This window comes from Battus philenor, unplaced genomic scaffold (genome assembly GCF_028537555.1).
Source record: "Battus philenor isolate CCGP_79_NKW_IND1 unplaced genomic scaffold, ilBatPhil1.0.hap1 SCAF_10, whole genome shotgun sequence".
Classification (NCBI taxonomy): domain Eukaryota; kingdom Metazoa; phylum Arthropoda; class Insecta; order Lepidoptera; family Papilionidae; genus Battus; species Battus philenor.
Window position 1 is genome coordinate 2,493,998 of NW_027181662.1, and position 17,059 is coordinate 2,511,056.

At 40.4% G+C, this 17,059-nt stretch overlaps 5 protein-coding genes and 1 long non-coding RNA gene across 6 annotated transcripts; 3 read left to right on the top strand and 3 right to left on the bottom strand.

The window, feature by feature from the left end:
• Positions 1-434: 434 nt before the first annotated feature.
• Positions 435-1,758, bottom strand: LOC137926593 (fibrinolytic enzyme, isozyme C-like). Its single transcript, XM_068770265.1, has 2 exons — positions 1,636-1,758; positions 435-1,277 (listed from the first exon to the last, which is right to left on the bottom strand). The coding sequence occupies exons 1-2, from the start codon at positions 1,756-1,758 to the stop codon at positions 435-437; spliced, it is 966 nt and encodes a 321-aa protein (XP_068626366.1).
• Positions 1,759-2,005: 247 nt separating this feature from the next.
• LOC137924657 (chymotrypsin-1-like) lies at positions 2,006-2,894 on the bottom strand. The gene has a single exon (XM_068768081.1). The coding sequence runs from the start codon at positions 2,880-2,882 to the stop codon at positions 2,007-2,009; it is 876 nt and encodes a 291-aa protein (XP_068624182.1). The 5' UTR covers positions 2,883-2,894; the 3' UTR covers position 2,006.
• A 1,779-nt stretch (positions 2,895-4,673) lies between these two features.
• Positions 4,674-9,103, bottom strand: LOC137926602 (trypsin eta-like). Its single transcript, XM_068770272.1, has 3 exons — positions 9,052-9,103; positions 6,945-6,987; positions 4,674-5,807 (listed from the first exon to the last, which is right to left on the bottom strand). The coding sequence occupies exons 1-3, from the start codon at positions 9,101-9,103 to the stop codon at positions 4,994-4,996; spliced, it is 909 nt and encodes a 302-aa protein (XP_068626373.1). The 3' UTR covers positions 4,674-4,993.
• Positions 9,104-10,548: 1,445 nt separating this feature from the next.
• LOC137924626 (trypsin-like) lies at positions 10,549-11,759 on the top strand. Its single transcript, XM_068768047.1, has one exon. The coding sequence runs from the start codon at positions 10,567-10,569 to the stop codon at positions 11,449-11,451; it is 885 nt and encodes a 294-aa protein (XP_068624148.1). The 5' UTR covers positions 10,549-10,566; the 3' UTR covers positions 11,452-11,759.
• A 1,062-nt stretch (positions 11,760-12,821) lies between these two features.
• Positions 12,822-13,745, top strand: LOC137924646 (transmembrane protease serine 2-like). The gene has a single exon (XM_068768070.1). The coding sequence runs from the start codon at positions 12,862-12,864 to the stop codon at positions 13,735-13,737; it is 876 nt and encodes a 291-aa protein (XP_068624171.1). The 5' UTR covers positions 12,822-12,861; the 3' UTR covers positions 13,738-13,745.
• A 2,243-nt stretch (positions 13,746-15,988) lies between these two features.
• Positions 15,989-16,968, top strand: LOC137924675 (uncharacterized). Its single transcript, XR_011107597.1, has 2 exons — positions 15,989-16,154; positions 16,613-16,968. It is a non-coding gene; the product is annotated as an uncharacterized lncRNA (long non-coding RNA).
• Positions 16,969-17,059: the final 91 nt, after the last annotated feature.

Consider the following 17,059-nt stretch of genomic DNA (forward strand, 5'->3'; position numbering starts at 1 on the left):
ATTTTCATATATGAAACCTATGAATATTAAATGAATTTTATTTTTATATGTTTGTCATCATTGTTGTGAAATAATACTTGAAAATAATGCGACAATACTCTGGAAATATTAACTTGAAGGCCTCGTGGTATTCTTTTAGTAAATATGATTTAATCAACAACAATAGAATATTTTTATAGGTTTTTCACAAAAGACTGAATTATCTAGAAAAACATATAAATGTTCAAATTTAGAACTCTATCAAGAACAACAGTCTGTGTAAAATTGAAATTGTACTTTTGCGCCTCTTTTCCTTCACCACATTCTTTTACTTTCACAATTTAGTTCAGACTTTTTTTACTTTGTGTTTATTAATACTGTTCCTTATTTTACAATTATCTTGTTACTCAGACTTATATTACTGTACTTCGGTTCGTCTGGATGTGTTTCCCAAATTATTTTTTAGACATTACATAGCTGTAGACCCATTCAATATAAGGACTTATTGGGATCATTTCACCAGCATCTTTACCTACATGCAGCGGAGCGTCATCAGAGCAATATCCTGAAGCGGCTGATGTTGATAGAACACCCACTATTCCCGACGGATGGATAAGAGGACCACCGGAGTCGCCGCCGCATGTGGTGACAGTATGTCCACAAATTGGTGCCAAGCAAATAGCTGGACCAGAACCCTCTCTCTTCGCGCATTTTGTTATCATCACCGACAGAACTTGCAGTGGCTTGCGCAATTTTAAAGTATCATCAGTTATAACTTTGCCTCCGGGTAGTGTCTTAGTTGTGATACCGAAACCAGCGAAAATCGGTTCATGTCCATACATAGACTTATATTCAACGGCACTTAGCTTTATGTAATTTTTTAGACTCATTGGAGTCATTTGTACTAGACCAATATCGTTTTTCACCAAGTATTTTACATAGTACAATTCATTCGTGTAAGTATATAACGGATGTGGTACAGTTGAAATGACATCACTAAACGTATCATTCGTCCACGCTGAATTATCTACGTGGCCGTATCTCACAATTAGTTTCTCCTCAGTCCACGGGTCTCCGAGAAAACTATCGCTTAAATCGGCGATGCAATGCGCCGCAGTGACCGCCCACGTCGCAGTTAGCGCGGACGCAGTACACAGGTGGTCGTGTTCAGCAACAATTGTATTATTTGTTAAATTAGCCACGCGTTGTACTTCCAGTCGGACAACGTATATATATTCTCCAGGGTTTGCGTCGCGCCCTCCGTATATTCTCAAAGGCAATTTGCAGCCAAACCTTGACTTGTGATCAATATGAAAAATATTAACATTTTAACTTTCATATGATTTAGTTAGAGATATTTGAAAATGTAAATGTGGTATAAAATATATATGTGATTTATTTATGTAATCTTTTATTGAATAAGGGTATAAAACTATATCTTTTAATTTAATTTTACTTTATATTAAAACAAAGAAAACAGTAAAAAATTTTACGGTGTTAATATATAAAACATTAAAGTTCTTTTATTGGTATTGTAATAATATTGCTACATAAAAAACCGCCATATGTGGGGATTCCCGCGGACGTTGTCACCACGCTCCACCGTTTGCTCGTCTCGCCCACTCGTCTCGCTCACTCGCACGGCGTGCACTATACGCGCTCTTGCTTGCGCCTCGGCTCCCTGCCGAGCAGCACGTACGCCCGCCTGCTGTTGCAGTTCTCGAGAGTCGGATTTGAGCCATGGTTCGATGCGCAACAGCGCGTAGGCGAATTATTCATTTTCTGCGCAAAAATTGTTTTAATAATTAAATAAACGTTTTTTCCACATCACAGTATTGTATTGAAAATGGAGTTTTGTTAATAATTCAGTGTAATTTTAAACATTTGTTTGTGTGAACATCGAAAGAATTTCTATCAAAAAAAAAAACCACTTGCTACAAAAGCTCATATTTCAATGATTTAATTTAAAAATGAGTTAAATTATCTAAAAATGACTCAAACCAATACTTTCGTATTACATAAAATATTTATTTCATTACATAGCTGTGAATCCATTCAATGTAAGGACTGATAGGAATTATTCCACCAGCGTAGTGAACTAAAGACTTCGGAGCGCTATCCAAGCAATGGCCTGTACCTGGTCCTATTGATAAAACACCCGCTATTCCTGACGGGTGTATGAGCGGGCCCCCAGAGTCACCACCGCATGCGGTGACAGCATGTCCACATCTTGGCGCCATGCAAACAGACGGTCGTATATTCAAACCTTTTACGCATTTTGTTATCATCACCGAAAGAATTTGCAACGGCTTGCGTAGTTGTAATGTATCAGTTACGATTTCACCTTCTGGAAGTTTCTCCGTTGTAATTCCAAAACCTGCAAAAATTGCTTCCTGTCCGTACAGAGATAGATAGTCAACAGCACTAAGCTTTATATAACTTATTAGATGCATCGGTGTCGTCTGTACAAGACCAATATCGTTCCTTGATACGAAGTAATCGTTGAACGTCCCGTCTGCTATTATAAACAATGGATGCGGTACAGTTGTGATCACATCACTAAACGTGTTATTAGTCCACGTGGAACTATCAACGTGTCCATATCTAATGACAAGCTTCACCTCAGTGTAATGGTCTTCAATGAAGTAAGCACTCAAGTCAGTAATGCAATGCGCTGCGGTGATCGCCCACGTCGCAGTCAAAGCTGACGCAGTGCACAGATGATCGTGTCTAGCTACGAGCGTATTGTTCGTAAAGTTAGCAAAATATTGTATTTCCAGCCTAACAACGTACGGATATTCTCCAGGGCTTGCGTCGCGACCTCCGTGAATTCTCAGAGGCATTTTTGAAGTAGAACCTTCGCTTATAAGTAATACGAAAATAACTAGCATGTTAACTTTCATGTGTTTTAGTTAGCAATGTTTGAAAATTGAAATAAAGTATTTCTTTTATTTATATAGGCTTACTTTATGTGAAAGAATAAAACTTTTATAATTGAACATTACAATCGAATAAATTTATTACATATTTTATTATTTTTATTATCATTGCCACGAAATTACTATTTTAATACATTGCGCTGCTGTTGAACATGGGCTTACGGATAATGAAATAAATTGCATTAAATTAGATGAAGCTTATATTAAAATACTGGGCATCTTTATTAATATATTACAAAAATCAAGGTTACTTCTCATTTTTTATTGATTTTTCATGCCAATAACGTTTGACAAATAGCATAATCGGATCTGATTTTGATATTCATACAGATCCGAGACGTGGTCACCTAAGACGGTCCTCACAGGTAGGCTCAAGGTCACCCAGAAAGCACTGGTACGGGGGAAAGGAAAGAGGGCTATGATTGAAATTTCGCTGGGAGATTGAATAAGAAATGAGGAGATTTGCGGATCCGGCGAAGCTATCGAATACGGCAATTTCATTCAGACAACCGCTTGGATTGGACTGCGTTACCGAAGAAAAAATAATGTTAAAAATACTATAGATCAAAATCATTTATAAATGTGTAGCCAACTAAACACCCCGGGCTAATGTAACAATAGTCTTGTAACAGGCTTATGTACATGCTAATGCTAAATGTACATAGATAATTATAATATAACCACCGGGCGTGTTCCACAGAGACACTAAAACTGTTAGTGGACTTTATTGTGACAGATGCGGTTTGCTCTCAAAATAAACTCGTTAAATATAAACTAAAATTAATTAATACAACAACTACCCATACTGTGTTACAAGGTACATATCTGAAAGAGAGCGTGGACACGCTGCTGTATTTGATTAGTGCTGGACGCTGCTAGCCTATCTGGCTTTGTCAGCTTCTTTGAGCTCTGGGTCAAAGATCAATAATCCGAATTACTAAAATTAAAAAAATCGTACGTCAGATGTGACCTTACGTTCTTCAGTTATAGGAGTAAGATGTGCTATTCTCCAAAGGCCTTTAACTGCATTTATATCAGAGTTGGGAAAGAATACGTATATCCTGCGCGTTGTTAGGAGAGATCGCCATTAGGTCATTTTAGCAAATCTTTCGAAGCATATGACGCGGCGTGGGTTTATGCCTCACAAGAATATTGGAATCTACTATTTTTTTATTTTCATTGGCTCGTGCTTTCCTCAATGTTGATTTGATGTTACTTCATACGTCATCGTTTCCAAAAATGATAAAAATAATTTATTTAACATTGGATCTTTCAATAAGACTCTTGTTGATAAACAAATTTTTTGAAATTAATTTTATATTTGACTATACTCTGCTTCGGAAGGTGTTATATTTGTGAAGAAGAAGTGGAAATAAATTCCATTAAGGCACGATTTAAAAAGTTTAATAATACAGGTTTTCTGTCAGATAAAACATAAATGAAATCAGAATAATCAAGTAACAATTATACCAAGGATTCTTGTCATTTAAATATTTGTTAATTGAATTGTCTTTTTAGGGATGACTGTATGTGGAATTCTTATTTCATTAAAGGTTCCTCAATCAACACGCTGCTATCAGCGCCTATATAAGTGACAACACCTATGCGTTATCATGTTTAACTGTAGTATTCTCTAAATCAGATGTTTTCTATGAAAAAAATGCTCCAAGCGTCGACGGAAATTAAAAAATCATAGCATTGATAACGGTGAAATTATTTTTTTCTTTTTATTATTAACTAAGAAAGGTTCTAGTATATAGGTACGTCCGCGAAAAATTTAAATTACGTAACTATTTTTTACAACAATTGAAGATTTTTATAGGTCTTTCACAAAAGACTGAATTATCTGGAAAAACATATAAATGTTCAAATTTAGAACTCTGTCAAGAACTATAGTCTGTGTAAAATTGAAATTGTACTTTTACGCCTCTTTTCCTTCACCACATTCTTTTACTTCCACAATTTAGTTCAGACTTTTTTCCTTGTTTTTATTAATACTGTTCCTTATTTTACAATTATCTTGTTACTCAGACTTATATTACTGTACTTCGGTTCGTCGGGATGTGTTTCCCAAATTATTTTTTAGACATTACATAACTGTAGATCCATTCAATATAAGGACTTATTGGGATCATTTCACCAGCTTCTTTACCTACATGCAGCGGAGCGTCATCAGAGCAAAACCCTGAACCGTCCCCTGTTGATAGAACACCCACTATTCCCGACGGATGGATAAGAGGACCACCGGAGTCGCCGCTGCATGTGATGACAGTATGTCCACAAATTGGCGCCAAGCAAATAGCTGGACCAGAACCCTCTCTCTTCGCGCATTTTGTAATCATCACCGAAAGAACTTGCAGTGGCTTGCGCAATTTTAAAGTATTATCAGTTATAATTTTGCCTCCGGGTAGTGTCTTAGTTGTGATACCGAAACCAGCGAAAATCGCTTCATGTCCATACATAGACTTATATTCAACGGCACTTAGCTTTATGTAATTTTTTAGACTCATTGGAGTCATTTGTACTAGACCAATATCGTTTTTCATCAAGGATTTCACATTGTACATTTCACTCGTGTAAGTATATAACGGGTGTGGTACAGTAGAAATGATATCACTAAACGTATCATTCATCCACACTGAATTATCAACGTGGCCGTATCTCACAATTAGTTTCTCCTCAGTCCACGGGTCTCCGAGAAAAAAATCGCTTAAATCGGTGATGCAATGCGCCGCAGTGACCGCCCACATCGCAGTTAGCGCGGACGCAGTACACAGATGATCGTGTTCAGCAACAATTGTATTATTTGTGAAATTGGCTTCGCGGCGGATTTCAAGCCGTACGACGTAAGGATACTCGCCAGGACTCGCGTCCCTTCCTCCGTAAATTCTCAAAGACGATTTGAAAGCGTAACATTCGCATGAAAGCAATACTAAAAACACTAACATGTTTACTTAAATGTGATTTATTTAACAATATGTGAAATAATAAATTTATGCGCTGTGTTTGTATAACCTCTTTTATCAAAGATTGTTAAAATTTATTTTCATATATGCAACCTATGAATATTAAATGAATTTTATTTTTATATGTTTGTCATCATTGTTGTGAAATAATACTTGAAAATAATGCGACGATACTCTGGAAATATTAACTTGAAGGCCTCGTGGTACTTTATAGTAAATATGATTTAATTACATATCTTAGCGATCGCGGTATTGAATTCTGCTCAGTACACGGATTGTACTTCTTTTTTCTTCTTTTTCAGCCCATGGACGCCCACTGCAGGGTTAAGGCTACTTCCAAAGATCGCTACGATGATCGCCACGGTTTTGCGCGGCCATGCAGTGACTTCCTACGATCATAACTATGTCGTCGGTTCACATAGTAAGGGGCCTGCCCGCGGCGCGTCTACCGGCTCACCTTTCTGTTGTATTGTATTGTATAACAAGAATAGTACATGCCAAATAAAAATATAGAAAAAAAAATATCAGTACGGTGTGTATCTTGAAAGAAAATAAAACTACTTGGCGAAGAGGTTATTCCAGACGGAATGCCTGTATTTGAAAAATATCACTAAGGGTTCTTACGCTCGCACCCTGGTATCACAAAAGTATGATGACCATTGCAGTGACGTACCTCGAAGCGCGCAGTTCGTTGCGTCTGCGCAAAAACGCATCGGTCGTTGCGACGGCACTGATATCTTTCAAACCAGGCCAGCAGTATAAAAGAAGATGCGTCGAAGACCGCACTACAACTTGTCACTGGGCAGTATCGTAACAAGATTCACGTTGTGTATCTGTTTGCGGAAAAGATTAGCTTTCCCAGTCATACAGCATACCTTTTTGTACCTGAAAAGATGTTACTCGTTTTCTCTTCATAAAATAACAGACGAGGAAGTTTGGTGACCATGTCGGGCTTATGGAGTCTTAAGCTGTGTTAGGAATGTGACTTAACCTGCATGGCAGCTATAAAATCAAAGTACGTATGTTAGTCACATTGGACACTTTCTCATTTATATCTCACTTCTGTCTTGGTAAAATATTGTTAAGGACTGGTTTGTTGCAGTCTTGAATGAATGTTTTTTTGTTTTTGGTACAACATTCGTTTATTTTCTCTTCGTTTATATTAATGTCGTCTTTTTTCTCTTTCTTTTTTCACGCGATAGACAAAGCGGACGACTAAGATTGCCACGACGCGTCCTCCCTGTGGATGGTGTCGTAGCAAAGTATTCCATTAAATTTGGCTCTTACAAACCCAGAACCATTATTTTGGTTACCCTGAAGAGGTTTAGTGCCACATGCCCAGATGACAGCTTTTCCTTCCTTATCGGTGATCCAGTTTAGGCTACTGATGTGCTTATAGGGTTCCGAAATCAGTACTATGTCTATTTTTTTTTATTTTTTTTTTTTTTATTTTTTTATTTTTTTTTTTGTTTCGGTGGGGGAAATCTTCCGGTGTTCAAGATGCCCTGTCTCTGGGGGAAGGACAGGGGTATGTGGGATTCCTACCCACTAAAACCCCCCCCGGTGGTCGCCCTCTGCGCTAAACGGGGGACCGCGGTATCTCCCGGTCAGGGATCGCCACGCGGTCTTCCCTTGCGCCTTGCTATTTTTCGATAGCCCGTCCCGGGGTATGCGTGGATACGCTACCCCCGAAACCCTCGTGGTACTATCACGATGGTTCGGGACCACGTCGAACCATCGTCCGCCTCAGAGTCGCCGAAGCTAATGGGAGTTTAGGGCCCCCGCCCTAAACTCCCGCGACTCCGAAGGCCCCGTTCATGGTAGGGGAGCACCATTCCTCGGAGGGCCGTCGCGAGGCACGTCTCTGCGCTGACGGCGTCGTCTCCGAGCGGGATCTGTCCTCTGCCGATCCCGTTCGGCTGCCTCCTTCTGGACCATGACGGTCTCACAAAAAGAGGCCACGGCCCTCCACGCCGATGACCCACTCAGCATCGCCGACACGATTGCTCGCAAGGAAAGGTCCTGTCCGATCTCGTCCGCCAGAATCCGCCGCTCCGACTGCCACGCCGGGCAGACCGCAAACGTGTGCGAGGCGGAATCCTGGGCAGCCGCCCAGGATTCCGCCTCGCACACAGTGGAAGCAGTTCGCCGTCGCTTCGCGACCAATCCTACACAGGTAATCACCAAAGCAACCGTGCCCGGTGATCATCTGCGTAAGCCTGTAGGTGAGCCTTCCGTCTCTTCGCTGCATCCAGGCCTCGAAGACGGGCAGGATCGCTCCAACGACGCGTCTGCGCGCATAGCGCTCTTCCGAGAGCTTAGCACGCCACGTCGCGAGCGACCTGCGCCGTTCCTGCCGTCTGACCGCCTCGAGCACACGGTTCGGCTCGCCACCGCCGTCTCGGCGGAGGGTGCGGACTTGGTCGTAGACCCTCGCATCCGACTCCGCTAGAATGTCCAGGGGCGGAAAGCGCGCCAGGACTGTCGCCGCCTCGAACGATATCGTGCGATATCCGCGTACGATCCGTATGGCCATCCTCCGCTGGACGCTGTAGATCTTAGTTCTACAGCGTCGAATCGCCAGCCTTTTTGCCCACACGGGCGCCCCGTACAAGGCTACGGACCGTACGACCCCTGCATAGAGGCGGCGGACTTCCTCCGTGGGTCCCCCGAGATTAGGCAGCAGTCTATGCATGGCACCCGCTATCCTCTCAATCCGGGGGACGAGGCGATCGAAGTGCTCTTCGAAGCCCCAGCGACTGTCCAAAGTGAGGCCGAGGTACTTCATGTTCCGCCCCACCGTGACATCGTGCCCACCGACGCGAACGCGCGAGTCGGGAGGTTCCCTTGTTCGAGGCAACCGGTGGTACCATAGCGCCTCGGTCTTGTTGGGCGCTATTTCCAACCCCAGCCCGCGTATTTTAGCGACGACGACTTCCGTCCCAAGCTCGGCGAGCTCCCTGGTCCTCTCGAAGTTGTCTCCGCTGGCGACTACCAGCGTGTCGTCGGCGTAACAAACGACGCTCACGCCGGCGGGGAGACTGACTTGCAGAACCGCATCGTACGCGAGGTTCCACAAGAGTGGTCCTAGGACCGACCCCTGCGGCACCCCGCGCTTGATCTCCCTCCGGTTACTCCTTCCGTTTTGGTCCATGTACACGATGTACCTGTCTCGCAAGTAATCGCCGATGACGCCTCGCAGGCAGGGAGGGACCTCATGCTGGATCAGTCCCTCCCTTATCGCATCCCAGGGCAGTCGGAGGGACTTGACCGATCTTCCGGAAAAAGAGTATCTACTACCCTCCTCAGAAAGACCGGTTCTAAGGTCTCCGTCGTCGGGGGCATCCATGGCCGGAGTTTTCCCAGCACTATTCGGTATGGACGCCCCCACGGATCCCTGTCGAGTCCCTGCAGGAGCTCGACCCAACACCGAGCCTTGGCGCCAGCTACCGCCTTCTGCATCGCCTCTGTAGCCGCCCGGTACTCCCTGTACAGTCTGGCCATCTCCTCCTCCGGAGCTCGCCTTCGCCTCCTTCGGGCTCGGGTGTACCGGCAGCGGCTCAGCAAGCAGACCTTGCGGAGTTCCGCAATTTCCGCCGACCACCAGTGCACCCCCCTGCGCTTGGGACGACCGGCCCGGGGCATCGACGCGTCGCAAATTTGCGTCAATATCTCCCGGAACCAGTTCGCTCCCCTCTCCGGTTCGGACAGAACCTCTTCGGCGTTCGGCCAATCGGCGACGCAGGCAGCGGCCTCTAGCCGGTCTTTGTCTAGCCGCTTCAAACACCAGCGTCGCGTAGTGCTGCCGTCACGGCCGCCAGAGTCAGCGACGGGCCTGCGGATCGCAACATCGAAAACGATGTGGCGATGGTCAGAAAGAGTGACCACCTCCTCTGCAACCCGCCAGCCCGAAAGCATACGCATTGCAGCGGGAGTCGCCCATGTTAAGTCCACGACCGACTCCCCCTGCCAGCGCACGCATGTGCTGACGGATCCCCTGTTGACATCCCCTGAGATCCAGTCCGGCCGCCCACTCCAAGACGGTGTCTGATTAAAATTAATTTGTAGTAACTTGATCATTTTTGATGCTGTCTTAACATCAGAAGTGCTTTTTTAAATACAGGGCAATAACCACAGCCTGCAATGTGAGCACAGTCTTCAGTATTCCCAATGTCATCACAGAGGTAGTAGAGCAGAGATAGAGTTCAGTAGCTCTTATTCTACAATTGACCCAGCCTATCTTAATCTTTTGCCGCTCTGTTAAGGTTCTGGCCTTGTGCTTCTATTCTAATAGAAGCCGTAAGTGTAGTGTGTGTGTTTGTGTGTGCGTGTACGTGTGCGTGTGCGTATGCGTGTGCGTGTGCGTGAGCGTGTGCTTGTGCGTGAGTGTGTGCGTGTGCGTGTGCATGTGCGTGTGCGTTTGTGTGTGTGTGTTGTTTGTATTGTTAGAATTTATCAAAACAGATTGATCTTTAGTATCGAAATGTATTGAAAATTTCGATTCCTTGTCAGTAATAATGCAATAAAAGTATACTTATTTGTATGAAAGAGTGGAAAGTTTTATTTACTTTTCAAATTAAAAGATATTGTTTTATATCCTAATGCAATAAAAGGTTACATAAATAAATCACATTTATATTTTATATCACATTTACATTTTCAAATATCTCTACCTAAATCGTATGAAAGTTAAAATGTTAATATTTTTCGTATTGATTACAAGTCAAGGTTTGGCTGCAAAATTGCCTTTGAGAATATACGGAGGGCGCGACGCAAACCCTGGAGAATATATATACGTTGTCCGACTGGAAGTACAACGCGTGGCTAATTTCACAAATAATACAATTGTTGGTGAACACGACCACCTGTGTACTGCGTCCGCGCTAACTGCGACGTGGGCGGTCACTGCGGCGCATTGCATCGCCGATTTAAGCGGTCATTTTCGCGGAGACCCGTGGACTGAGGAGAAACTAATTGTGAGATACGGCCACGTCGATAATTCAGCGTGGACGAATGATACGTTTAGTGACGTCATTTCAACTGTACCACATCCGTTATATACTTACACGAATGAATTGTACTATGTAAAATCCTCGGTGAAAAACGATATTGGTCTAGTACAAATGACTCCAATGAGTCTTAAAAATTATATAAAGCTAAGTGCCGTTGAATATAAGTCTATGTATGGTCATGAAGCGATTTTCGCCGGTTTCGGTATCACAACTAAGACACTACCCGGAGGCAAAGTTATAACTGATGATACTTTACAATTGCGCAAGCCACTGCAAGTTCTGTCGGTGATGATTACAAAATGCGCGGAGAGAGAGGGTTCTGGTCCAGCTATTTGCTTGGCACCAATTTGTGGACATACTGTCACCACATGCGGCGGCGACTCCGGTGGTCCCCTTATCCATCCGTCGGGAATAGTGGGTGTTCTATCAACAGGGGATGCTTCAGGTTTTTGCTCTGATGACGCTCCGCTGCATGTAGGTAAAGATGCTGGTGAAATGACCCCAATAAGTCCTTATATTGAATGGATCTACAGCTATGTAATGTCTAAAAAATAATTTGGGAAACACATCCAGACGAACCGAAGTACAGTAATATAAGTCTGAGTAACAAAATAATTGTAAAATAAGAAATAATATTTATATAAACAAAGACAAAAAATAAAAAGTGTGCACTAAATTGTGATAGTTAAGGTATGTGGTGAAGGAAAAGTGGCGCAAAAGTAGAAGATGTAGTAAAAGAACTATTGAAGGATGACAGAAGAGAACACTTATAAAAATGCACTGAAAATTATGTGAAACAAAAGTCCCTGTCGTAGATTTAAAAATGGAGAACGAATAAGAGAAATAAAAAGATTATAGTTCCTGACAGAGTTCTAAATTTGAACATTTATATGTTTTTCCAGATAAATTGGTCTTTTGTTAAAGACCTATTAAAATCTGCTATTATTGTAATAAATTATTTATGGAATTTAAATTTTTCGCAGAAGTACCTATACACTAGTTTATGGAATTTAAATTTTTCGCAGAATTACCTATACACTAGTCCCTTTCTTAGTTAATAATAAAAAGAAAATTAATTTCACCGTTTTCAATATTATGATTCTTTAATTGCCTTCGACGCTTGAAGCATCTGTTTCAATGAAAACATCTGATTTACAGAATACTACAGTTAAACATGATAACGCATTGGCTTCGTCACTTATATAGGCGCTGATAGCAGCGTGTTGATTGAGGAACCTTTAACGAAAAAGCATTCCTTATACAATCATTCCTAAAAAGACAATTCAATAAACAAATATTTAAATGACAAGAAACCTTGTTATATAAATGTTACTTGATTATTTTGTTTTCATTTATGCTTTATCTGACAGAAAATCTGTTTTATTAAACTTTTTAAATCGTGCCTTTATGGAATTTATTTCTGCTTCCTCTTCATAAATATTTTAGATACACACCGTACTATTTTTTTTTTCTATATTTTTATTTGGCCTGTACTATTCTTGTTATACAATACAATACAACAGAAAGGTGAGCTGGTAGTCGCGCCGCGGGTAGGCTCTTACTATGTGTTCTTACTGCGCAAAACCGTGGCCATCATCGTAGCGATCTTTGGAAGAAGCCTTAACCCTGCAGTGGGCGTCCATGGGCAGAAAAAAAAGAAGAAAGAAGTACAATTCGTGTACTGAGCAGAATTCAATACCGCGATCGCAAGGACATGTAATTAAATCATATTTACTAAAAAGTACCACGAGGCCTTCAAGTTAATATTTCCAGAGTATTGTCGCATTATTTTCAAGTATTATTTCACAACAATGATGACAAACATATAAAAATAAAATTCATTTAATATTCATAGGTTGCATATATGAAAATAAATTTTAACAATCTTTGATAAAAGTGGTTATATAAACACAGCGCATAATTTTTTATTTCACATATTGTTAAATAAATCACATTTAAGTTAACATGTTAGTGTTTTTGGTATTGCTTTCATGCGAATGTTACGCTTTCAAATCGCCTTTGAGAATTTACGGAGGAAGGGACGCGAGTCCTGGCGAGTATCCTTACGTCGTACGGCTTGAAGTATTGCGTGTAACAAACTTTACAAACAATACAGTCATCGCTAAACACCACCACCTGTGCACCGCGTCCGCACTGACTGCAACGTGGGCGCTCACTGCAGCGCATTGCATAGCCCATTTAAACCGTATCTTTATCGGAAAACCGTACACCATGGAGAAACTAATCATTAGATACGGCCACGTTCAAAGTTCTACATGGGCGAATAATACGTTTTGTGATGTCATATCAATAGTACCTCATCCATTTTATTATTATTCATTTGTTAATTTTGGTTCCGTGAAATCTAAAACCGGTATAAAGAATGACATTGGTCTTGTAAAAACTACACCGATGCATCTGAAAAGTTATGTTAAACTAAGTGCGGTCGATTATATATTGATGTACGGTCAAGAAGCGGTTGTCGCCGGTTTCGGTATCACAACTAAGAAACTTCCTGGAGGTAAAATTATAACTGAAGATACATTGAAACTTCGCAAGCCGCTGCAAGTTCTTACAGTGATGATAACGAAATGTCCCGAAGGAACACTGCTCGCGCCATCTTTTTGTTTGGCTCCGAGATGTGGTCACACTGTAACCACATGCAGTGGCGACTCAGGAGGTCCACTTATCCATCCGTCGGGTGTAACGGGAGTTCTTTCAATAAGTTTCAGATCAGGTTCTTGCGGAAAAAAGGCTCCGAAGAATGTTGGGCGCCTCGCTGGTGGAATGACACCTGTAAGTCCCTACATTGAATGGATTTACAGTTATGTAAAGACTTGAACAGCCTTTGTAAACAACGATCACACCATTCGAGATATACTTTTCATTTTCTTCACTTTTTAAAATTTTACTTGATATTTGGTGGAGGCGCTTGAATGTATCAGTTGCGTTTATAATAAAGAATCCTATTGATTTTCATTTGTTTTCTTTCACTGTCCATATCCGATTTAAAATAATTTTTTTAATGTTATTTCTCTATTCACTAATTAAAAAATGACTCCGTTTTCTATTACACTAAGCCAACCGGTTTTTTATTCATTGAAATAGGTGTACGTAAAGGATTTTATGCGAAAGGCTTTACTTCGGTTAAACATAACAATTATCCACATGCACATATACATAATAGTAAAGATATTACAATCGAAAGATTACACGAACGACTTAGAATTGAAATAATTGTAAAATGATATTTATTTATTGTTAATAATATACATTATTGCACACAAGAAAAACAAAATACTAAAATAGTAGTTAAAAAATAAACAGGGAGATTTAAGTACAATTAGAAAATCAATTTTCTAATTTCCTTTCCTTTTCAGCCGGTAGACGCCCAATGGCACAGGATTTCCCCCAAAGATTGCCACAATGATCGGTCTTAACCTGGCCGTGTCCAATGACTTCACACGATATATATATGTAGATATATACGATGTTAAAATAAACAAGGAATCAAAGGAATCTTTAGTTTTTAATACTAAAAAGCTTTGTGCAATTAATTAAACAATACATAATAAAAATTATCATTTATAAATATGATAATATATATACATACGTACACACACACACACGTATATATATACATATAGTTCACAAGTTACCATTACATTTCTTAGGTTAATACCGGTGTCATTAACTGTTTTCCGTAGTAAGAAATTGTATTTAAATGTATATATCACCCATTATTCATTGACGTTCTGACAACGCCATGCATCTAGGATACGGTTGCGTAAAGCAATACTCATTGAACCATGACTGTGCGCCTGTTTGTTGGAAATTTATGCTGAATGTGTGTGGACATTAAGATAGTGGTTTAATTGATACTGATGGTGTGTAGAAATAATCAAATTCCACTTTGGGGGACTTTTACTCCTCATCCTTCTACCAATTGATAAGGCCAGATTACTCCAATCGGTTGTACAGGAGTCAACACAGTAAGCAATGGATGAGTCATGAATGCTGGCTAGCCAAATAGGTAATGCCTATCATAAACTACCGGCTCTCCAACACCTTGCTCCGGCTGTGCCGATCCCGATTGAGCCAGGTGGCAGGAAAACCGGTAATGGTCTTTTTAACATCTGTTTACATTAGGTGTTACAGACATTGTTCTGTACGTGCTTGGAAGAGGACGTGACTGCTGCTGCTACTACTTCAATGTGTAGCACCCTACAGGGCTACCCATCCCTTATCACCGAGGTGCCGTCCCAAGGGAGCCAGCGACATCAAGAGTCTGCTGTAAATTCTCGAAGAGTTGGATCGGCTTCAGTAAGGCTTAACCCGACGATAAATCAGCGCAGCTTGGTTGCGGAAACAAGCCCACAGAGAAATGATAAGATTAGACCTATTCAAATAATATAATCCCTTAGAGAGGAATTATTATGCCAGGTACCGAAGTTGAGAGTGTTAACATAAGAGTTCAAAGAGGTGTTTAGTGAAGACGAACTCGTCATGGAAATTAATATTTGTCCAACTTTATCTAGTAACCGAATGCATAAAAATGATAGCGCGATATTGTATACAACTAGCGCCATCTAGAGACGAATATATAAACTTCACACGTCTTGTACTGATTATTTGTTACAAGTCTCTATTTTTCTTTTATTTCCTATAACTATAGCATGAAAACAACGCCAATTATTTGTAATATAAAGTATTTGTAAAACTGAGTAAAAGACAATGTTGTAACCATAAGTATTTTTTTACTTGACCGACACCTGTCGTTTTGTTAAGATTTACAGTGTCCATGGATTTGAGAGAGGGCATAGATCGCTTCGTCCAAACTTCGTTTATGGCCCCAACATACAATGCAATACCATATTCGATAAGTAAACTGTATTACAATAACAAAGTATTTTCAGTTGAGAGTGAGGTATTTTGAGTACGTACTTGTAAATATATTTCAATGATATCACCACAAAAGTAATTTCTTGTTGATGATAAGAAACAATAAAAGTGAATTGAAACGATAGTGCAATATTTTTAATCTCTTTTTTATTTATCGATAAAATTTTATACCATTTGCTACATAAGGTAATGCTTATAAAACACCACATATTTACTTTCAAATACAGTTAATTCAGTTCTAGTGACCCGCTCATATACTGATGAAGTATATGAGCGGGTCACAATGATATCAACAGATTACGCTTGGTGTACACAGTAAATAACTTGCAGTGGCTTTCGAAGTTACAATGTAAGAGGTAAGTCATTTCGTCTCTCAAAAGTTTTTCCGTCAACTCTACCCGGATGAAATCCGGATCCAGTCATTAAAGAAAAATCAACTAAACTTATTTTATATATTAACATAGAGCCTTAACTTAGAATCCTTGAAGCTATACATCTCATTCTAGACTGATAGATAAAAGTTAAACTATCAACAACACCAAGTCTTATGTTATTTCACATAGAAAAAGTCATTAATTTTTCATTTCTGAGAGAGCTTACAGTGTCTTGCGTAATTGTAACGTGTCATATAATTTCTTTTTCTGGAAGTTTCTTCCGCTTCCAATACATCGCCACATAGTCAACAGTGCTCAGCTTTGTCGCTTCAACAATACCAATATATGTATCACTGATTTTAGACCACGCACGCTATATGTATAAAACAATTGCAGTACAATTAAAAGTACATCAGTTAACGTATCATTTGTTTACACAGAACTATCAAGATGGACGTATCTAATGACTACCTTCACAGTTCACGTGTCTGCAAAAAATTAGTAAAGTATGTGATGCAATGCGCTGCAGTGACCACCAACGTCGCAGTTCAAGCGAAGGCTGTAAATTAGTCGTATTTCACGACTGCATTGTTTGGTAAAGTTAGCCACGTGTTATATTTCCAGCCGGACGACGTACAGATACTCGCCAGGGTTTGCGTCGCTCCCTCCGTAAATTTTCAAAGACGATTTTAAAAGCAGAACATTCATTTATAAGCAATACGAAAAACACTAGCATGTTAACTGCAATGTGATTTATTTAGCAATGTTTAAAATAAAAATAAAATGTAAAAATTAACATGTTTTATTTATTTTACCGTCCATTGTCGAATGCAATGAATGTTAAATAAGACAATATTTAATGCATTCTAAAGTTAAAAAACCGTTAT